The following is a 21389-nucleotide window of genomic DNA, read 5'->3' as shown; positions in this document are numbered from 1 at the left end:
ACAAAGATGCCACATTACTGGAAGAACGACAATAACAAAAGATGCTCGAATTTTACAACCTAGGAAATTAGTTTTTAGTTTTATGGATTTTTTTTGTTATGTATTTCTTTTTTAAAATTTAATGTATTTTTTAGTTAACTAGTTTAATGAGTTTTTATTTGTTTAATTTAATTATAAAAAGAAAATAAAATAAAAAAAGATGACGTGATGATATGATAAGGCTACAAAACATTACATTCATAAAACAAAATTTCTACCTTTATTAACTGGGCGCAGCATATCACTTTCATTAGCCTTAGAGACGAATACATCAGTGAATGAGTGAACGAACGGTATATGGAAAAGCATACTGTCAAGCTGGGCCTAGTGGAATGGGCCGACCACATTTAATACCAATCTCCAGTATCCACCCGACCCGGAAACAGACCAAATCTACCCATATCCTAAAACGAAGGGTGTTTTGGTCCTGCCTTCTTCTCTTCTACAGACACACACCGGTAAGTTCAATTAAGTTCCCGTTTGCTTCCTTCTTGTAACAAATAATAATATTAATACTAAATATTGGATTTTAGGTTTCAACTTTACTAATTAAGAAGCCACTGTTTGAGAGTGTTGATTCTAGTAGTATTATTATTATTAGTCAATTACTTGAACCTAATTTATTATTATACTAGGGTTTTGATATTCTAGCATATGCCTCAAACTCCCATTGGAAATTATTCATTCTGTTAGCCAAACTAATAAAATATACCCACCTATTGACCACCGCCATAAATGGCTTCGCCGGGATCCTAAAACCTAGAGCTGCGGCTGCTGCGTGGTGGAGGATTACGCACCCCGAGCCTCTTTCCTTTCCTCCGATCTTAACTATTGCTCCGCTCGAGTGGCCTTTGTTCCTCTTCTAATTAGCAGCAGTACGTTTACGTCCCCCTCCCCTCTGTTGTTTCAGTTATTTATGATTTCATTATTCTAGTTTCAACCCATTAATCAATCATACACATCATATAGATATAGTGGATTTTATCAAACTAACCTCTCAATTTATTCGAGCGAGCTACAAGCCACGATCTTTTTGAACAACCTATATGTATCTTAGTAAGGCCGCAAGCAATAAGTAAAAAACACACACAAAAATCAAACGAGTTAAAAATGGGTAAATACCCGATTTTAAAGTTTTAGTTACATTAAGGGTAAAATAGTCATTATATAAACTATTTCTAATAAATTAAATCAAAATGGGTAAATTTAAGGAGGGGGAAATATGCAATCGAATTTATGGGTCGGGTAAATATGCATTTAACAAGTTAGGGAGGGGGAATATGCAATTGTCCCTTTAAAATTTTGCTGTCAAAATTCATGTGAACTTATAAAGAGATTCATTGCTAAAATGTTTACGACTCGTTGTTATTGTACTTACGGCTATCTTTTGTATACAGATTTCAAAAGTTATGGCGACATCCGATGATCAAGTGGAAGGTGAAGAAGCCGAATATGTTATTCTGGACTTGGGATGCAGTTTCTGAGCAAATTCACATTCCACCTAATGCTCCTTACGTCCTCTCTGTACGTATGTTAAACTTTCAAAATTAGTAAATGGTTAAAAATGTCTCATTTCGGTTAGTTTCTGTATGCACGAGATTTTTGTTTTGATGACTTGTTTTGTTTTAAATGCAGGGCTTGGACACGTTAAACCCGATTCTAGTTATTGATGACAAAATAAAGCTGGTAATAAATCACTTCATATGCACATATTTTTAGTCAGCTAGACGTATTTTACTTTACGCGTTGATTAAGGATTTTGCAGATTGGCGAGTATGAGGAAACTGTCGGGACATGCATTGTTTTTAGTGAAAATGGTTAGTTGAAACCTTAAAAAAACCAAAACCTTTGTGTCTGTGCAGAGGTTATGGTTTTGAATCATACGTTCAACCTGTTAACTTTATGTTTTGAAATGTAACTGATTAAATAAATGTCGGTTGCAGATGCTCCTGCTGAGGTCCATGAAGAAGTGGGACCATCTGGAGCAAATTTTATTTCCGGGAAGTCTATAATCAATCCAAATCAGGTTCCTAAGAAGCAAGTCAAACCTGTTTATCAACTTCAAAAGATTCTTAGGTTTAAGTTGTTATCAGACGGTCAAACCGGGTCAACAGTTGAACAGAGTAGCATGGAACCAGTGTAGTTCAAGCAAAGAAAGGTTCTAGTCGTGTCAATCTTATTAGAGGTGACAATATAATCTGTTTTGTTTCATATAGGTTGATGATACGGGTTATTTACTAGTCTAATAGATGCACTATTAACACTTAGTTAATCGAAACTTGTTTTCTTCCTCTGCACTTGTTTTAGAGGGTATGATGGCAATGTTGTAAGTTTTTATCTATCATTTGCTATTTATACCAAAGTTACAGCCAAATGGAAATATAAGTTTGGTGAACAGCCAGTGTCCAGTGACTTTATTCAAATCCAAAAATAATCTGGAAACAACACCCATAAGCGAACCAAATCGAACCCATACGTAAAACCGAAACCGATCGATTTCATGAAACCAAAAAACCCAAATTTCAGTTTGGTATAGTTAGTCCAAACTAATTCAGATTGATTTGTACACACCTCTAGTTCTAGAGGTCAACTAAGCTGGCTCATCTGGACTAATCTCTTAATATTATTATTATGGATACCACGTGTAGAGTTTGTTTAGATATTTAATTATTAACATATCCATCACATTTATAAAATAAATTAAATATGTAACTCTTTCTATGCTAAATTATGACTAAAAACATATAACATGACAAATACACTTTTGGATTCATTCATACAATTATTATGTCTTAATAATAAAGTTAATGTAACGATACTTATGATAAAGTTAGCAAAATTATTTTTATTGGTCTTAATAGCTGTTTCTTTTTTTGTTTATTAAATGTTATATGAATAAAGTTTCCATCCTATAAATCAATTAATCATAATTAGTCATATCTAGTAAAAATCTCACTAATTGCACAAGGTTCTACTGATCGTCAAATGGTTTGACGATAGCTCATACTCACTATACCTATTATTAAAAAATGTCCGCATGTAACACGAGATGTGCGAATCCTTGCAACTTGAGATAAGATGATAGATATTTCACGTGAAATAGTCCTCTTGTTGCCCCACAATACATAAAATACATGCATACCACCAAAATCATACACTCATTCACCACCCAATGGATTCCACCACTCAATCCACAACTCCATGGCCAGAGATTCTCGGAAGCAAGAACTGGGAAGGCCTTCTTGACCCATTAGACATCACTCTCCGAACGCTCATCCTTCGTTGCGGCGACTTCTGCCAAGCCACCTATGACGCCTTCAACAACGACAACAACTCCAAGTACGCGGGCAGCAGCCGCTATGGCAAGAAGTCATTCTTCCACAAAGTCATGCTGCAGCCATCCCCTACGGATTACCAGGTCGCCTCCTTTATCTACGCCACGGCTAAAATATCCGTTCCCGAAGCCTTTTTCCTTCACTCCCGGTCCCGTGAGTCATGGGACCGGGAGAGTAACTGGATTGGGTACATCGCGACCACAAGCGATGAGGTTAGTAAAATTTTAGGCCGAAGGGAGATTTACATTGCGTGGAGGGGAACTAGTCGGGATTTGGAGTGGATTGATGTGTTGGGAGCTGATGCCGAGTCTGCAGGACCACTGTTACGACAGAAAGCGTATACTAAGGGTGAGCACGGGTCGGGTAATTCGGTTATCAAAAAACCATAACCAATTGATTTTGGCCAATCGGTTATTGGCAGTTAATTCGGTTCGATTCGTTAGCCGATAAAGCAAAACTTTTGTCATGAGCTAAAACTTTTTAAACTTTTGTTAAGAATTTGACTAGACATCAAACCAAATGAACTACAAAAATATTAAAACTACATTAGTTTATATATAGTTGGTGTAGTTTTGTTAATTCAGTTAGTTTACATCATACATTAAAATCATAACTGAACCACAATTTTCAGTTAATCAGTTATGACTTAACCGAACCATCGGTTAATTCGGTTATATGCTCTAACGTAAACTCTATACGCAAAACAGCTACTGATACTGGCGATGCCGGTAGCAGCAGCAGCGATAGCGACGACGAAGACACGCCAAAAGTTATGCGCGGTTGGTTAACGATCTACGTTTCAGACGATCCAAACTCGTCTTTCACCAAAGCAAGCGCGAGAACACAAGTTTTAACAACTGTCAGACAGTTGGTGAGCAAGTACGAAACCGAAGAAGTTAGCATAGTCATCACCGGGCACAGCCTGGGTGCGAGTTTATCCATTGTATCCGCCTTTGATCTAGCTGAAAACGGCATCACAGTACCCATTGCAGCTTTTGTTTTCGGGTCACCACAAATAGGCAACAAAGCATTCAATGACCGTTTGAATCAATTTCCTAACGTCAAGATCCTACACATTAGAAACAAGATAGACCTCATTCCGCTTTACCCGAGCCGGTTGTTAGGGTACGTGGACTCCGGGGTACAGTTTGAAATCGATACGAGGAAATCGGACAGTTTAAAGAACTCGACGAACCCGGGCGACTGGCATAACTTGCAGGGAATGCTGCATGTTGTGGCGGGTTGGAACGGGGCGGACGGGGAGTTCGAGTTGAAGGTGCCAAGAAGTTTGGCGTTGGTTAATAAGTCGAGCGAGTTTTTGAAGGAGGAGTATTTGGTACCGGGTTCATGGTGGATTGAAAAGAACAAAGGTATGAATCTGAATGCAAATGGTGAGTGGGTTTTGGACCCACCTGATGCGGAAGACATTCCGGTTCCAGAACCAGATGAACTGGATCTTCCAGTTCTGGAACCAGTAGCAGTCCTTCCGGTTACAGAAGTTGCAGTTGTAAATCCTACAACTCGTCCTAACCGTTGGTGTTCAATATTGTAATTTGATTTGTATTTGTGGTATGATTTTTAGTTTGTTGTGCAATAAGCAATATGTTTTGTAACAAACATGTTTGATGTTGTGATGGTCATCCACCATTGGGGTGTAAACGAGTCGAGCTGAATTGTTAGGGAGCTACTTGTTAATGTACCAACTATTTGACGATCGTTGATGCGTGTTTTGTGCTTGAACGGTTGAGTTTGCTGGCTATGTCATGTTCTTGCATAGACGACCTCAACAATGTGTAAAGTGTATTTGTGTCTAGGTGTGTTTACACGTCGAGCACACCACTAGTCGGGAGCTCAGGCCGCTCAGTTTTTTGAAGGTCATATATACAAATGCTTTAACTTTCATTGTTAGCATTTTGCACACTCAGTGTTTTGAAGGTCTAACTAAATTAATGACAAACAAGTCTAATAGTGTACTGTTTATTTTAAAACTTTTGTAAAAGCTAAAGTACGACGGTGTATTAAGAGAGCGTGAAAGCTGATTAGACGAGGGATATGCAATCCCACCACCCTCATAAGTGAGACACAATGGCTGTCCATCGGGAAGCCGAGAACGCCACATGAGGCCTCAAAAGACAACATCGTAGCGTATTTTAGGTGCTAAAATCTCAAACCGAGTCGGGCTTAAACAAACTAGAGACTATATTATAGCTCATTCATGAACGAGCTCGAGTTGGAGCTCGAGTTCAACCTATCTTAGTTTAAACAATTTGATATCGGGCTTCGTTCGTTTACACGCCTAACCATAACCGCTTCAGCTAATCTTTGTAACAACGATACAAACATGAAATGTTAATCAGATCATAAAACTGGTAAAGGGGATAAGGTTTCAGTACAGAGACCGTTCACATTACATTACATAAGTACCAAAAATCAACCAAACATTAAGTTTAACATTACATTCAAAATAAAAAGAAAGAATACAAATACAAACACAAACACACAACAACACACAAAACAGCTTTCCTAGAATCTATTTCAAAGAATATGTTTTACTGCCAGTAGGGTATTTTATCCTTCAGGTACATTAATATAGCTTTGGTTCCACGATCAAGAATCGTCCTTCGGATGCTGCAAAAACAGTAAAAAGTTGACATAATCGTTCTTTGTATGCTGCAAAAACAGTAAAGAGTTGGCATTTTTACCGATCAAGCAGAGATATATAAGATCATACCTTCTCAAAGGATTCCCGTCAAGTTGCAGCACTTGAAGAGTAGGTTCTAGTAAACCCTGCAAAAACCAACTTCCAACATTAGGATACGTCTGCTAAAAATCCAACGCATTTTGTGCACATATTATAAATCTCTGAACCAGAAAAGAGTGGCATAACACATAATGAGCTAACCAGATATAATTTTGTGCACAAATAACAAATTAAGGTTTAAGAACCTTGAAAAACAAAAAAGGTTCTGTACACACCAGTTCAGGAGGAAGCGTGCTGATGTTATTGTCTGAAAGGCGAAGCTCCTGAAGAGATGTAGCATTTTTTAAACCCTGCAACAAATATTAATAAATAACATACTCTAAATTAAACGAATCTGGCTCGTAACTTTAACCAGGAAGAATGTTACCTCGGGAACCAACTGAAGGGAATTTTGACACATATCAAGAATCCTTAAGTTAGGCAAACTTATTATATCCGCTCTGATCTCAGAAATCTGCATCCTCCTGTTCAATAAAAGTAAAGGTTAATGAGCTACAGAGTCATTCTGACCAAAAAGCAAGGTTTTTTTTTTTTTTTTTTTTTTAACTAAATCACCTTAAATATAGTTCCTGCAACTGGATCAAAGAAGAAAATGCAGGATTTTCTGGTAAACAGCCTGCATTGCCACTTAGATCCAGAATCTGAAGCTTGGAAGCAGTTTGAAATCCATCTAATGGAATCTAAATATGATGAATATTATAATCAGATGCTGTTTGCTTAATATTCTTTATTGACAACAATATTAAAATCTAAATTTATTTACCTTTCTAAGTGGATTATTGTCAAGCTTCAAACACACAAGCTTATGAAGTGACTCCAATATTGCACTGGGCCATTCTTTAATCTTGTTTCTTGATAAAATCAAAGTCTGCAAGCAGATAAGAACCATGATCATGAATATAGTACCAACACTTTTTAAAAAGATGCCAAATTTTATAAATATAACCTCAATGGAAGCACAGGAAGAAAGTTGAACGGGTAAATCCTTAATCGAGTTGTTTGAAAGATCAACTTTTGTAATATCACTTGTCTCCCATACTTGTGGTGGAACAACACTCAAACCGTGTCCTCCTAAACAAAGTTCCTAACAAGTAAACATAGTAGTAACAGGTGAATATCAACTCAATATAGTTATCAATTCAATCAATATAGTAAACAAGATTAAACCTTTGAACCAAGATATAACCGAGAGGCTCTAGCAATGACTTGTTCTTTACTCTCGGATGTTCCACTCTCTGCATCATAATATTATTTCAGCTCACTCCACATGTAAATGAATTATTCGTATCAACAATACATACCTTCTTCAGCTGGAAGTCTACTTCGAAGAAACCTTAATAATGCAGGAGTGGGTCCCGTCACCAATGAGCTGATAAAAGACATGAAACTTGTTAAATTTAGCTTCCTTCATAAACATAGCAAAAAAACGAGAGACGCAGTTTAGTTGTTCAAACCTTCTAAGAGTCCGTATAGGATTGCCAGTGAGCACAAGCTTTCTCAAAGTTGTCATCAAACCTAGGTAATAATAACATTTAACGTTAACTTAATAACATTTATATAATGAATAATGTATGTATATGAATAATATGCTAACCTTACCGATCTCAGGGGGAAGCCCAGATAATGAATTATTGGATAAATCCAAAACTGAAAGCTTTAATTTGCATGCCTCCACTGGATACTCTTTTAACTATAACAAATGCTCAAAAAAAAACATTGAACAATTGAAAATTCATTGATTAAAGAAGAAATTGACTTTGGTGTTTCTACCTTGTTTGAATGTAGATCAAACGACCCTAGATTTATAAGTTCTCCAATTTCTGTTGGTAATGATGTCAGTAAGTTATTCCTACATATTTAAAGAATATCAAATGCAAGTATAAACATCAAAAGAAACAAGTTTTTAACTTTTTATTCACAAGTATAGAAAAATACCCCATATAGAGTTCTGCCAATAAAGTGCAACCCTTAATTGATGATGGAATCGATGCAATTTCTGCACCAGCATGACATGGAAAATGTATCACCAAATATAGATATAAGATCAAAGTATGAAAATTTAAGGCAAAAAGGAACTTAAAATACTTACTGTTTTGATGCAAGTCAAGTCGAATGAGACGCGAAAGACTTCCAATACTCTCTGGGATATCACCAAGTGCATTTTTTGCTGCATCATTAAAGACATGACTACAGATTAAAGGATTATTAACAACCAAATGAGCTAAAACATCAAAATAAAGCATGTGACTTGCCTGCATTAAGTTCGGTGAGAAAAGTCCATGATGCAACCATTTTCTCAGAGAGCATTGTCAGCTTATTTCCCTAAAACAACAAATGCTTTATGCCCGTCAGAACCAAAAATATGAAGAAACAATATCAGCATTTTGAGATACCTCTACATCCAACTTTGACATTTTTGAGCAATTGGATAGATCTTCTGGCAAACTGGTAAGGCGGTTGTTAGCTGCCTATAAGAAACCACAATTTGCAGCATAATTTAGTACATCAATCATAATTCATAATCACAAACCTTAAAACATATTGCATTATACAGCCAAACAAACCTTGAGATCTGATAAATCTACACAGTTTCCAAGAGAACAAGGAAGATCCTTAATCTGGTTACCGGAACAATCAAACCTATAAAAATGTGTTCATGAAAACATTCAACCAGTATTCATAATGTCATACAAAATTTACAATCCAAAGTACATTAAAAAACTTACTTTATTAGAGAAACCGCGGATCCAACTTCTTCAGGTATCTCACATAACAAATTATTAGACACGTCTAATGCCTTAAGTGCTTTGAGCCTGTCGATGAATATAATAATTAATAAGATACACCAAATAGAGATAAGCAATTTTAATTAATAGGCTTTAAACAATTTAAAGTATCTTACTCTCCTATAGCAGTTGGAAGGTGAGAAAGCTTATTGTGACTAACATTCAACACTGACAACAAAGGTAAGTTTCTTATGTCTTCCTTTAGCAATTGAATGTCATTATGAGCCAATATGAGCTTTTGCAGCTCAACCGCCTCCCACCAGTTTTCACCTTCACCAACTGCATCCAAACTTTTGTACACCTCATCTGGCACTTCCCTGATACAATAAAACATGTCATGCAATTAGTGCCCGTAAACCAACTGAAGTTCGTCCTTTTAACTAATGAACCCATGAACAAGGAATTTTGTTCAATTAACTAAATGAACGAACACAAACAGAGGCCATGTTCCTTCAATTTTGTTTGTGAATGTTTGTGTTATTTGTTAATGAATTTGCTAATCTTACCATATAGATTAAATCAAACTTATTAACTATGAATATGAATGTTATAAAAAACACCAACACGAACTTGGTAGCCAAACTAAATCGTTGACACCGGGTTAGGCAAATCAAATAAAACATTGTTTGTGTGTTGTGAACCACTGACAAACAAGTTCATTTCTTAATAAACAAACACGCACAAGAAATTTCGTTTCGTGAACCGTTGGCTTGTCAAGAGCTTGTTCCATTCGGTTCGTTTAGAGCCCTACATGTAATCGATCAAGGATCGAAGAAATTACAATTGCCAAAGTAACAGCAGCTGTGAATAATTGAATTAATAGCTAGATCTTGGTGAGCCAGTGTGTGTTTTAGAATGTGAATAATTTCAAATAATAAAAGAATTGAGTAGAGTATATATTGAGCTGATATCTAACATAAAAGGCAGATGGAAATGAAATGAAATGAATTACTTGAGAGAACGATTTGAAAGATTGAGAGAGCCAGACGCTCTGGCAGCCTTTAGCATCCGATCCATTGATCTATCTCTCTTTATTCTGATCAGAATAATAATAATACTTTCAACATCGATTTAAAGATGATGCATTCATTTGATTCTCTCTCTATTTCCTTAGTTTGAAATTTAAGTCAGTCCGATGATAATGAAAGATTGCCCAAACACTTGTGCCTATTTTCATATTTGTGTAAACTTTTAAAAACTTGTATTAAATTGGACTATAAAATGGTATAATCGGTTGAACTGGGTCATATCGGGAGGTTCAACCGGTTAAATAGTTTGCCTCATAATTCTTTATAAATCTAACATCAATCCAAAACTAAATGATTCCATAACAAAAAATAATTCAAAAACACTCAATTTTTAAAAAATAGTCCTAAAGTTTGCACGTTTGAATGTTAATTGTTGGGTTAAAAGTAATTTTGAAAAAATATGGGTCGCAAATATCAAAAGTTTCTCGGACATAAAACCGGTTTGCCGGTAAAAACCGGTATTTTAGACAATAACCGCCGGTTTGATGTTCTAGTAACCGGTCAAAAATACCGGACTCAAAATACCGGTTTGCTGTGTAAAATCCGGTTCAACCGGCCGGTTTAAACCGGTTTTTAAAACACTGATATCTACACATTTTTTATTTTTTAATTATGTAGCTTTGTTATGAGTCGAGCTAATTTGGCTCAACTAGTTTATAAAATAACCGATTTTAAGTCAATATTTCAAGTTATAGCTTATATATATTAATACTTGATAATCAATTCCAATAAGTGAGCTTGCTTTGACTCAAACTCAACTATTTTATACTATGTTAGCTTGACTCAACTAGTTTATAAAATAACTGATTTTAAGTCAATATTATACTTTTAGTTTTATATATAATAAAAGATTAAAAGTATATAAAGGAGGGTCTAATATGATACAAACCTTTTAGAATAATTTCAAGAATGCCCATTCCCTAATATGGTTTCGACTATTGTCCCTTATTTGTAAAGAATTCCTCAAGTGACGCTTATATTCTTAGAGGCGTGTGACACCAAAACTAATCAGGACAAGTATTTTAGGATAAGAAAATTGTTGAGACGGGTATTTTATAAATACGCATCCCGATCAGGTTTGGCGTCACACGTCAGTATTTTATAAACTACTTGTTCACTCTAAGAATATAAGCGTGACAAGTAGATTTGGGTGAAAATTTGTGGAATTCCTTACAAACAGGGAACAATAGTCGAAATTTTCAAGAATTTTGTTGAATCTTTTTTGTGTTTTTATTTAGAGACAAAAAGTTATCTATTAAAAGTCAAGGGACTGTTTCTGTAATTCAGTACAGAATAATGTCCCAATAATAATAATAATAATAATAATAATAAAACCCTAAAGCCTAAACTACCACCAGCTGCTTACCGACCGTAATCGAACTGCAGCAAAGCAAAAATGGTGAAGAAGACGAAAGAGAAGTCCGTGAATGTATCAGGTAAGCCAAAGCACTCTCTAGACGTCAACCGGAATGCCGCCGGAAACAAAAACAAAAGCGGCGGCGGTGGCCGTACTTCTGCCACCGTCAAGCGTCTTAAGATGTACAAGATGAAGCCGACACGTGACGCCAAAGGAAACATTATAAAACATGATCTGCAGTCAAAGGAGTTGCCGTCTACTCGTATTCAGCCTGATCGCCGCTGGTTTGGTGCGCCATATTTTTATTTATGTTAGATTGTAGATTATTATTATTATTGTGTTAGTTAGGTTTATTGTTACGTAATTAAGACTGATTGATGACTTGTTGAAACATTAGATGAAGCTAATTTTAACTTCCTTTATTAATATTATTATTCTGGTTCAAACTACACGGTTTGGTTCGGTTATTAGTTGAAAAGGAAACTGAAGTCATTTCATAGGTTAATTTATTTTATTAGCCAATCGGTTTTTAGGTTTTCCAGGTTTTGGTTCGGTTTTTAGGTTTTCCAGGTTTTGGTTCGGTTTTTAGGTTTTCATAGGTTATTGCTCACTTTTAACATGTTCTGCTAATTATGTTGGACTGCATTTTTTTGTTACTGTAGATGGTGTTAATGATGTATATTTTATAATGGATGAGTTGTTGAAACATTATGTGAAGCAAATTTCAACTTTATTAATATTGTTCTGGTTAACACTGTAGGTAACACTAGGGTTGTAAATCAGAAAGAGCTTGAATTCTTTCGTGAAGAATTGCAAACTCGGCTATCGAGTAATTATAATGTGATTCTAAAGGAGAGAAAGTTGCCTATGTCACTCTTGAATGATCATCAGAAGGTATTTCAGATTTAACGTTATATTTGCTGCTTAGGATGTGATGTGATCATAGTGTAATTTTTATGTTTTTTATGTAACTTGAAGCAAGCAAGAGTTCATCTTCTTGATACTGAACCATTTGCTGATGCATTTGGGCCAAAAGGGAAAAGGAGACGTCCAAAACTAATGGCGTCTGATTATGAATCATTAGTCAAGAGGACCGATGGTTCTCAAGGTAATTTAGTTGTATCTAGTTTTGAGAGTTCAATTGTAGTTTTTTCTATAAATCTTTCTAGTGATTTGCTAATTGATTAAATCTTGTATTAATATGTGTGCCAACTTTGTAGATGCATTTGAAGAAAAATGTGGGGGTGTTGATCCGACGGATGCAAATGTGGATGGATTTAGGGATCTTGTTCGCCACACAATGTTTGAAAAGGGTCAAAGTAAACGTATATGGGGCGAGCTTTACAAAGTCATCGACTCTTCAGATGTTGTTATTCAGGTTAGTGGTTTGCTAACTCGGTTTTTGTTTCAATTGAATGTTTATGTCATCATCTTTGATTTTTGAGGGAATGAAGTAGTCTCATGGTACACATGTTTCTGATTATAGGTCTTGGATGCTAGGGATCCTCAAGGTACTCGATGTTATCATCTTGAGAAGCACTTAAAAGAGCACTGCAAACACAAGCACATGATTTTATTGCTAAACAAGGTAACGATGATCTGTTTTTGTAACTAAGGTCTGTTAAACAAGGAAACAATGATCATTAACTTTTTTGCTCACATTTATGTAGTGTGATTTGACCCCACCATGGGTCACAAAAGGATGGCTTAGGGTACTATCCAAAGAATACCCTACTCTCGCGTTTCATGCCAGCATTACTAAGTCTTATGGCAAGGTATGCTAATTGTTATTTGTTATATATGTATATGCATGACTTCTGCCATTTTAGTTTCTGTTTGATGATCTTTTGTTTAATGGCTTACAGAATTCTCTTCTATCGGTGTTGAGACAATTTTCACGCTTAAAAAGTGACAAGCAAGCTATATCGGTTGGATTTGTTGGGTACCCAAATGTTGGAAAGTCGTCAGTAATTAACACACTGCGTACTAAAAATGTAAGTTCGTTATTTCTTTTTCTTTTTCCTACCGTGTGGAGGTCTTAACCGAACTTGATTTTATTTTATGGTTTTTTTATGAAGGTTTGTAAGGTTGCTCCAATTCCTGGAGAGACGAAAGTTTGGCAATATATCACACTTACAAAAAAGATATTCTTGATCGATTGTCCTGGTGTTGTTTATGGAAGCAGTGATACTGAAACTGATATCGTTTTAAAGGGCGTGGTATGTAAATTTTAACTTTTATCATAATAACAGTTTACTTTCATTTCAAAGATTTTGCTTACGGTTGGTGTATTATATTTGCAGGTTCGAGTCACAAATTTGCATGATGCCACAGAACACATTGGTGAAGTTTTGAACCGTGTCAAGAAAGAACACCTTGAAAGAGCATACAAGATAAAAGAGTGGTATGTCTTACTTTCTGATATAGTTGTCTCATAAAGAAGTATTTTATTTTTAGAACTGCAAATTGAATTTAAATTTTATTTGATTTTATGTCACAGGGAAGACGAGAATGACTTTCTGGTTCAGTTATGCAAATTAACAGGCAAACTTTTAAGGGTAACTTTTTTTTTCCTCTCTAACGGATTGAACATGTGAAAGTAATTTGCTTTATTCAAAAAATCAGTATTGTAATATATGTTTTATGTTTGAATATACAGGGAGGTGAACCTGATTTGATGACTGCAGCAAAAATGGTTTTACATGATTGGCAGAGGGGTAAAATACCCTTTTTTGTTCCACCCCCAAAGCAAGACGGACCAGAAGAAGCTGATGTGGCAAAGGAAGATGTGGTTGTTGACGAAGACAAAGAATTGGTAGCAAAAAGAAGCATTGAGAACATTGTTTCCTCACAGCAGTTAAAAGATGTCCCTGTACAAGAGGATCTGTTTACTGAGAATGAGCTAAAGGAGGATGCTGCAAATGAAGAGTTATCATAGGTTTCGGTTTTCTTGCATAGGTTTTTTTGGTAATTTTATCTGGTTTTGATGATGTGTTTTGCTTTTCGGGCTGTTTATGCACTGGCCGTTGTAACCAATGTATGCATGCACCTTTGAGAGTGATACGTAACTAAAATTTTGTTTTATGTGCTAGAACCACAAATTTATATTCAATTGAATTGTAACAGCCAAGTGCTCCTGAATGGTGAATCAATTAAATAATTTAAGAGCAGTGCTATAAGTACATCACTGAATGGGGTGTTCGTTTAATGTACACCTTTTTCCTGTCACATAAGTCGTTTCACTTGTATACGGGCGTTTAAAGTCGAGTATTTCTATGCAAATGGGCGTGATGATTCCCCTGTAAAACGAGTGTCCGTCCTTGTTTCATGTCCTGATAATAATAAAGTTGGTTTCTTCTAGCCTCACCGATAAAAAACATATAGAATTTACATAGAATAAATGTATGAAAACGTAGTCTGACTATATTAAAAGGTCCACTATTGTCCATATAAAATAGAAACGGCTACCTAACTTAACAGAATCAATATATCAAGATTCCATGTGGAGGGACTGCTATTCCTTTCTAGAAAAATAATCGTGATTCGCTCTTCATTCATAGTTTATTTGAAAATCAAGTATTATGAATTTTTGTCTGCGGAATCAGTTCTGGATTATAGTGGGTGTACTGGACTGTAGTCGGTTCATCTATTAAGCCATCGTATGTGCTTGTTATGCTGATAAATCGATGAATGTTCTTGAATCTTAGAGGGCACATAACTTGTTAGACTAAATGTCTTCAGAGAATGCCAAAGACGAATCAAGATCTTTAGCTTTAACTCCAACATGGGCGGTTGCTATACTTTTGACAGTTTTAGTCGTTGTCTCTTTGATAGTGGAGCGATCAATTCACCGTCTGGTCAATGTAAGTCAACTCATCATCCTGCTTTCTTTCTCCTCAAACGAAACCGTCTTCATGAGCTCTTATGTTCTTCTGCATACCAGTGGTTAAAGAAAGTGAACCGCAAACCATTGCTCGCTGCTGTTGAGAAAATGAAAGAAGGTAACTGGTATATAAAACCTGTTAATTAATAACAATTAGTATTTAGTAGGATGATCGTTGATGATTGATGATTGATGGTTTGATTGTTTTCAGAGTTGATGCTTCTTGGCTTCATATCACTCCTTCTAACAGCCACTTCTAATGCTATATCCAACATTTGCATCCCTTCAAAGTTCTACAATGGCGGTCTTCACCCGTGCAGCAAGCCTGATAACAATCAACATATTAACGATAGTAAACGTAGACTTTTAAACGAATTCGATAAAAAAATCTGCAAAAAGGTGAGCCAATTATTTGTATAATCACACTACGGTTTTTCAAGCTTCCGTCTTACAAATTTATGTTCTGAACTTTGAATATGCAGAACTATGAGCCATTTGTATCATATGAAGGACTCGAGCAACTGCATCGCTTTATTTTTGTTATGGCAGTTACACATATAAGTTATAGCTGCTTAACCATGATTTTAGCAGTAATGAAGGTTTAATTCTTTGTTTATTTATTATCTTCTAATGTAGATAATATTGTAAATTTTATTAACACTGTGGTAATTTAAGCAGATTCGCAGTTGGAGGAAATGGGAGGACGATGCTCAAATGGACCGACATGGTGTTCTAAGCGGTAAATAATGGTTGTATTTAGTAAAGCTAATCGATTATTATTAATTAACTTGTTTTAAGCTTATATATGCATATGCAGAAATATCAAGAAATGAGATAATGAGGAGGCAATCTGCCATTTTAAAAGTGAACATGTCAAGTCCTTTAGTTAGGAATGGTTTCTTCACTTGGATGGTAGTCACACTATCTTTATTAAACTACTCAATGTTATTTAATATATCTTAAATCTATTTTTCTTTTATATTAATTTGCAGGTTTGTTTCTTTCGGCAATTTGGGAGTTCAGTTGTCCGTGCCGATTACCTTATGTTACGTGAAGCCTTCATCATGGTATGTACTATGAACCCCGAGCTTGTTTTATTCATTACTAATTTATAAAAACATTTTTGAACAAGTTATACCTTTATATTGACAAGCACCTTTTTTTTTGTTTTTCTTATTCTGCAGAACCACAACCTTACCTCAACATATGATTTCCACAGATACATGATTCGCTCTATGGAAGAAGAATTTCAGATGATAGTTGGCTTATGGTAAAATAAAAATAAATTATATTCTTAGATTTGATAAAGTGTAGGGATATTAAGGATTTAGTGCAGTATCCAATTATCCATTCATTTGGTTTTGGATACTATAAGAATTAAAAACAAGATTAAATAATGGAAAAAAAAAATCCTTCCTTGGTATATTTGTTGGTTTTATAATTATTATTACAGTTAAAAACTGCTGAAATTCTGTTATTTCTTGCAGCGGCCCGCTCTGGGGATTGGTGGTGGCTTTTATGCTGTTTAATGTAAAAGGTAACTTTTTTATTACTATTTCCGCATAGAAATCAATGAAACATGAGGAAGCTTTAAACAAAATTTTAATTCAGATTTTAAATCTTTTTTGCAGGATCTAATCTTTATTTCTGGATTTCTTTAATTCCTGTTGCTGTAAGTACTAAATTCTGTTAAATTAATTCTCATCATCCTTAAAGCTTTGCTTGTATATCTTATTTACAATATTGTTTGCATTTAGGGTTCTGCGCCAGTTTCTGGTCTGTTTTCTGCATAATTTCCAATAATATTATCTTGTGGTTTGTGTTTATGTTCAGCTTGTTCTACTCTTGGGAGCAAAGCTGCAACATGTGATAGCTACTTTGGCACTGGAGAGTGCTGCAATTACCGGGTATTTTACAAAAGCCAGGTTAAAGCCTCGAGACGAGCTTTTTTGGTTTAAGAAGCCAGAACTATTGTTGTCACTCGTTCATTTTATTCTTTTTCAGGTGAGTTGTGTTATACCTTAGTTACTGAAATATCAATTTAAACGTTCATAATCTTGACTTTTAATTAGTGTTAATTGGGGTTGAGTCGGCTATCAATATTGTTATTGAACATTGTTGCCTAATATGTAACCAACAATTTAATACTTGTTTCAGAACGCATTCGAGCTGGCTTCCTTCTTTTGGTTCTGGGTAATTTCATTTTGTTTGTTTTGATTACACAATAATTTATCTTTGTATGAATGTGCTTATTGTTTCTTAAGTTATTGACTGTGTGTTATGTCTGTTGCAGTGGCAATTTGGATATAATTCTTGCTTCCTAAAGCAACACATGATGGTGTATATCAGGCTAATTTTAGGGTTAGCATAAGCTACTAAATGTCATATATTTTAACTAGGATTTGTAGACCTGTTTTACTGAATAAACCTGTGTTTTATTTCTTTTAACAAATTAGGTTTGGTGCTCAGTTCCTCTGCAGCTATAGCACTTTACCATTGTATGCCCTAGTTACTCAGGTATGATTTAACACAATGCATACTTCATTTACTTTATTCATATAAAACTTTATGGTTATATATAGCAAAAGATATTACCTTGCAGATGGGTACAAATCACAAGGCAGCATTGATTCCAGAAAGAATAAGAGAAACAATCCAATGTTGGAGAAAAGAAGCAAAGAGAAGAAGAAAGATGGGAGTCTACAGTGATTATTCAACTGTCCAGACAGAAACTTGCACTGTGGTATCTTTAGAAGATTTTGACCACCAAGAGCTTCATAGTCCCCCAACAGAGGCGGCACCTGGTGATGATTTGGCAGTTGAACTACACCCCCCTGCACTCATGACACCTGGTGCCCCTCGTCTTCGACCATCGGTTTCTGTATGTTCAGTTTCACCAAGCTTTATGCTTGAAACTGTTACTAGATCATTCTCATTGCCTACCCGAAAACAGTAATAAAAAACGACACTTTAGTTTAATACTTATGACATAATATCTTAAACTCAGGCTTATTGCATTGTCACACACAAGATATCAATTCAATTATGAGAACAAAACTTTAAAAGTTACTCGTTAACATGCAGCCCACCGTAAAAACTAGAAACTATTCACGTTTGCTAACGCATGTGAAACCTAAAAACCATTAATAGCTTCAGTAGACCCGTTCACATAGGAAGATCAGGATCCAGTCTTCTTTGAATAGCAGTAGCCGCCTGTAATTCAACAATAAGATGAAGTAATCAGCACACAATATAAGGTTTTAAACTTGGACCAGTTTGAATGTTTGATACACACCTCAACATTGCCAATTTTGAACAAATAGTTCATCTCTTCTCTCAGTATAGCTTGTTCTTTCATTGCTTGTGCCTAATAAATCAAAAATAGGACAAATAAGTTCCAGTTTTGTAATTTAATAAGCTAATAAGGTTTTTCATGTTAATTACCATTCCACTTTGCATCGAGCGTTTCAATGCTTCTACTTCGGCCTCCTTCTGTTTCTCACGCTCTCTCTGCAATTCTAGTCTGAAAACAGAGCATAACCAATATTATTCAAATGACAACACAAGTTTGCAATCAAATGATATTTGTTAGTAAAAACAGAGTGAAATATACCTTCGTTGCTCTTCATCATTAAACACGACACGTTCTGATTTTGTAGCTTTCATGGAGCCCTTTTTCATGGCTTTCTCGATTTGCCTTTGGTGATAAGCATCAAGATTATAGTATCTGCAGCCAAAAGATGTAAACTTTAACAACCTCCTAACACAACTTTGACTTATAATGATCAAAATGGGTTGAAAAAATGGGTCTTTTACTTACTTTTTGGAAGGAAATGTAGCTGTGTTATGGTCCTCCATAAACCTGCACAGATACTGAAGTTAGAATTTCTTTTTTGCAATTCCAATAGTTACACTTAGCATATTCAAGTTTTTAAACAATGACTACTAAGAGTAAAACGTACTGTTTGAACATCTGCTTCTCTTCCCAATTAGGCAGACTTTCAAGGTTCACCTGAAAATCAAAAAATGAAAATAAAATTTCAAATTAGCATATGCTGATTTGCAAATACTTCATACCCTTATAAGAAAAATGTACAAAGTAATTACCTGTTTCACTTCTAACAACCATGCAGTAAACTCTGGCCGTTTGTTCCTGCAAACAAATAGAAAATCATGAGAGAAAAATATTAGAACCAAATCAAAGAACTTTCTGTGTAATAAATTGAATATATATGATTGTCTATACTTATATGTATTGTTTTGATACTATATAAGAAAAGGAAAGCTAGGGTTTGGACAGTTTAGCTATGTTGTCTGAAAACCTCTATCAGGGGAGGTAATATTATTACTTTCTTATAAAACAGTTTATGCTATGCATCTTGCTTATCTCGGGCCCTTGCTTTTCAAGCGCCTAGACCCAAGGCTCAACCGCTCAACCTTTGTACCTTTGACAACTATGACTACAAAATAAATCAAAACTGGAAGCAGCCATCTAAAATTGAAGGGCTTAACTCACCTAAATGGCTAAGACTAAGTTTATATCATATTTCTGTGAGGGTACTTATCCCACAAGATACATAGCCGGTCTGACACTCGTGGGGGACCCAGGGATTTTTTTTCATAGGGAGCAATACGGGGGCTTAACACTACTTTTAATTGGGGCAACTGGGATTTTCACATATAGTTAACCCAAAAAAATATATATTAAGGTGGGCGGCTGCTTCCTTCCCTAAAGGCTAGGTCCGCCCCTGCAGTGACACTGAAGTTTAGATAAGATACAATTCCACAAGATGCATAAGCCTGTCTGACATTGAAGTTGCTTGCAACGGTTGATTAAGGAGATAGCAAAAAACTACGCTTTATAATGCTGAGTATATAAAAATGCGCTTGAAGAAATGTCAAGAACCATCGTAGAAAACCATTTAAGTTCAACTTTGAGGTAGCAAGCACCTTTTATACTTCATCGTTGTCATGAATCACAGGTTCATGAATTATGATTATGATTATGCTACTAAAAATCATTGAAAAGAAAACCATTGCACCCAATTTGAGATTCACATGTTTATTATTATGCACTCTTTTCTCATTCTCCATATAAAAAGCTCTATCATGATTGTAAAAACCCTAACTTAGATTATCAAACAGATTCTAGTAGAAAATGAAGACAATGATAATAAACAAAAAGTACAGAAAAAGAAAGCTGGGGTCTATGCTATCTAATAAGCTCTATCATGATTCTATATATAATAAGTCAGATTAGCAGGACAGGTATCTATGCTTTTAAAACCCCTTCGAGCACACACCTAGCCCCCTAGATGAGGCGAGGAGCAGCGAAAGCGCCTCAATGCCATCCTGGCAAGATTTTGGTCTGCAAATTCCACGCAAACTGGTCCGAAACATCCAAAAGTGGTCCAGAACCAACCTAAATCATGTCTAAAAGTACCACAAATAATGTTGTTATGTTTATACTAAACTAACTTATCTCGGGCCCTAGCTTTGATTATGCTTTAACAACCATGGGTAAAACTAGTAAACTAACTTATGAAAGAGAGAACAAGAGAAAGGAAGTTACTAACCACATATCAGTCTCTCTAATAATCCCATATTTTCCCCAAGTATCAGTAGCTGCACCCTTCTTTGTCTTATCCTTCTTCTTCTTTTGATCCTTATGCTTTCTCTTCTTCTTCTTCTTTTTTAACTTATCATCTTCATCTCTTTCTTTCCTCTTTCTCTTATTCTTGTCTCTCCTTCTCTTCCTTTCTCTCTCCTCCTCCCTCCGTTTCCTTTCCTTCCTTTTCCTCCGCCTTCGTTCCTCCTCTGAGCTCCCTGTCTCCGACTCCGATTCAGAACATTCGGAATCGCGTGATTTTGACATAGACCGGTGGCTCTTCCTTTTGGTGCTCCGGTGATCGGACTCGGATGAGATATTGGATTCGGTCTCTTCGGATTTATTATTATTGTGATGCTGATGTTCACGTTTAGATGAAACTCTCTCCTCGGCTGAAGAATCGTCTCTCGCCATTGTATTAGGGGGAAACCGATAACAAAATAAACGAAAACCAATTTACTTTATACAAATCCTTCCTTTTTACTTTACAAAACTCTTGGTTTCCAACTCACTAATTATTTATCATGTATCACACTAATTCACCAACAATATAAAAAGGAAAGAGAGGGTCGATCAATCAGAAAGTGGTGCT

The 21389-nt window shown here is 35.5% G+C and overlaps 6 protein-coding genes across 6 annotated transcripts; 4 read left to right on the top strand and 2 right to left on the bottom strand.

The window, feature by feature from the left end:
• Positions 1–1441: 1441 nt before the first annotated feature.
• LOC143561325 (uncharacterized) lies at positions 1442–2252 on the top strand. The gene is made up of 4 exons (XM_077049443.1): positions 1442–1563; positions 1675–1725; positions 1805–1856; positions 1983–2252. Exons 1-4 carry the CDS (start codon positions 1462–1464, stop codon positions 2180–2182), a joined length of 405 nt encoding a protein of 134 aa, XP_076905558.1. The 5' UTR covers positions 1442–1461; the 3' UTR covers positions 2183–2252.
• Positions 2253–3175: 923 nt separating this feature from the next.
• Positions 3176–5090, top strand: LOC143561354 (phospholipase A1-IIdelta-like). The gene is made up of 2 exons (XM_077049466.1): positions 3176–3722; positions 4082–5090. The coding sequence occupies exons 1-2, from the start codon at positions 3212–3214 to the stop codon at positions 4924–4926; spliced, it is 1356 nt and encodes a 451-aa protein (XP_076905581.1). The 5' UTR covers positions 3176–3211; the 3' UTR covers positions 4927–5090.
• Positions 5091–5789: 699 nt separating this feature from the next.
• Positions 5790–10022, bottom strand: LOC143561324 (plant intracellular Ras-group-related LRR protein 6-like). The gene is made up of 20 exons (XM_077049442.1): positions 9874–10022; positions 9038–9238; positions 8862–8948; positions 8700–8775; positions 8529–8603; positions 8388–8457; positions 8225–8302; positions 8071–8131; positions 7906–7984; positions 7735–7825; positions 7590–7650; positions 7437–7504; positions 7303–7370; positions 7082–7219; positions 6899–7003; positions 6691–6815; positions 6503–6599; positions 6351–6425; positions 6106–6161; positions 5790–6002 (listed from the first exon to the last, which is right to left on the bottom strand). The coding sequence occupies exons 1-20, from the start codon at positions 9936–9938 to the stop codon at positions 5924–5926; spliced, it is 1755 nt and encodes a 584-aa protein (XP_076905557.1). The 5' UTR covers positions 9939–10022; the 3' UTR covers positions 5790–5923.
• Positions 10023–11325: 1303 nt separating this feature from the next.
• On the top strand, positions 11326–14464 carry LOC143561353 (nuclear/nucleolar GTPase 2-like). The gene is made up of 11 exons (XM_077049465.1): positions 11326–11595; positions 12067–12200; positions 12285–12414; positions 12527–12684; positions 12793–12894; positions 12977–13081; positions 13172–13300; positions 13385–13525; positions 13610–13710; positions 13807–13864; positions 13966–14464. The coding sequence occupies exons 1-11, from the start codon at positions 11346–11348 to the stop codon at positions 14242–14244; spliced, it is 1587 nt and encodes a 528-aa protein (XP_076905580.1). The 5' UTR covers positions 11326–11345; the 3' UTR covers positions 14245–14464.
• Positions 14465–14701: 237 nt separating this feature from the next.
• On the top strand, positions 14702–18145 carry LOC143561352 (MLO-like protein 11). The gene is made up of 15 exons (XM_077049464.1): positions 14702–15169; positions 15250–15307; positions 15401–15588; positions 15672–15788; positions 15868–15928; positions 16007–16101; positions 16182–16256; positions 16374–16459; positions 16677–16726; positions 16821–16861; positions 17023–17193; positions 17347–17382; positions 17483–17550; positions 17646–17706; positions 17792–18145. Exons 1-15 carry the CDS (start codon positions 15038–15040, stop codon positions 18143–18145), a joined length of 1593 nt encoding a protein of 530 aa, XP_076905579.1. The 5' UTR covers positions 14702–15037.
• A 37-nt stretch (positions 18146–18182) lies between these two features.
• LOC143561340 (uncharacterized) lies at positions 18183–21211 on the bottom strand. Its single transcript, XM_077049456.1, has 8 exons — positions 20766–21211; positions 19297–19342; positions 19152–19201; positions 19010–19051; positions 18803–18916; positions 18634–18712; positions 18485–18556; positions 18183–18402 (listed from the first exon to the last, which is right to left on the bottom strand). The coding sequence occupies exons 1-8, from the start codon at positions 21209–21211 to the stop codon at positions 18355–18357; spliced, it is 897 nt and encodes a 298-aa protein (XP_076905571.1). The 3' UTR covers positions 18183–18354.
• Between the last annotated feature and the right edge of the window lie 178 nt (positions 21212–21389).

Source organism: Bidens hawaiensis, unplaced genomic scaffold, assembly GCF_021521415.1.
Source record: "Bidens hawaiensis isolate Kalapana, Puna unplaced genomic scaffold, B.hawaiensis_p1.1 tig00020663_1, whole genome shotgun sequence".
In the NCBI taxonomy this organism is placed as follows: domain Eukaryota; kingdom Viridiplantae; phylum Streptophyta; class Magnoliopsida; order Asterales; family Asteraceae; genus Bidens; species Bidens hawaiensis.
The sequence above is the reverse complement of the archived record's forward strand: the minus strand, read 5'-3'. Positions and strand labels throughout refer to the sequence as shown.

Bases quoted from the DNA above. Each gene is read 5' to 3' on its own strand.
- LOC143561325 (XM_077049443.1), top strand. From the start codon at position 1,462: ATGATCAAGTGGAAGGTGAAGAAGCCGAATATGTTATTCTGGACTTGG. The intron at 1,564-1,674 runs GTACGTATGTTA...TTTTAAATGCAG, and splicing joins ATGCTCCTTACGTCCTCTCT to GGCTTGGACACGTTAAACCC. The intron at 1,726-1,804 runs GTAATAAATCAC...AGGATTTTGCAG, and splicing joins TTGATGACAAAATAAAGCTG to ATTGGCGAGTATGAGGAAAC.
- LOC143561354 (XM_077049466.1), top strand. From the start codon at position 3,212: ATGGATTCCACCACTCAATCCACAACTCCATGGCCAGAGATTCTCGGA. The intron at 3,723-4,081 runs GTGAGCACGGGT...TACGCAAAACAG, and splicing joins ACAGAAAGCGTATACTAAGG to CTACTGATACTGGCGATGCC.
- LOC143561324 (XM_077049442.1), bottom strand. From the start codon at position 9,938: ATGGATCGGATGCTAAAGGCTGCCAGAGCGTCTGGCTCTCTCAATCTT. The intron at 7,826-7,905 runs GTAGAAACACCA...CATTTGTTATAG, and splicing joins TTGATCTACATTCAAACAAG to TTAAAAGAGTATCCAGTGGA. The intron at 6,003-6,105 runs GTATGATCTTAT...CTGTTTTTGCAG, and splicing joins GACGGGAATCCTTTGAGAAG to CATCCGAAGGACGATTCTTG.
- LOC143561353 (XM_077049465.1), top strand. From the start codon at position 11,346: ATGGTGAAGAAGACGAAAGAGAAGTCCGTGAATGTATCAGGTAAGCCA. The intron at 12,201-12,284 runs GTATTTCAGATT...TGTAACTTGAAG, and splicing joins TCTTGAATGATCATCAGAAG to CAAGCAAGAGTTCATCTTCT. The intron at 13,865-13,965 runs GTAACTTTTTTT...TTGAATATACAG, and splicing joins TAACAGGCAAACTTTTAAGG to GGAGGTGAACCTGATTTGAT.
- LOC143561352 (XM_077049464.1), top strand. From the start codon at position 15,038: ATGTCTTCAGAGAATGCCAAAGACGAATCAAGATCTTTAGCTTTAACT. The intron at 16,257-16,373 runs GTATGTACTATG...CTTATTCTGCAG, and splicing joins TACGTGAAGCCTTCATCATG to AACCACAACCTTACCTCAAC. The intron at 16,460-16,676 runs GTAAAATAAAAA...TATTTCTTGCAG, and splicing joins CAGATGATAGTTGGCTTATG to CGGCCCGCTCTGGGGATTGG.
- LOC143561340 (XM_077049456.1), bottom strand. From the start codon at position 21,211: ATGGCGAGAGACGATTCTTCAGCCGAGGAGAGAGTTTCATCTAAACGT. The intron at 18,557-18,633 runs GTAATTAACATG...TTGATTTATTAG, and splicing joins GCTCGATGCAAAGTGGAATG to GCACAAGCAATGAAAGAACA. The intron at 18,403-18,484 runs GTGTGTATCAAA...GTTGAATTACAG, and splicing joins TCAAAATTGGCAATGTTGAG to GCGGCTACTGCTATTCAAAG.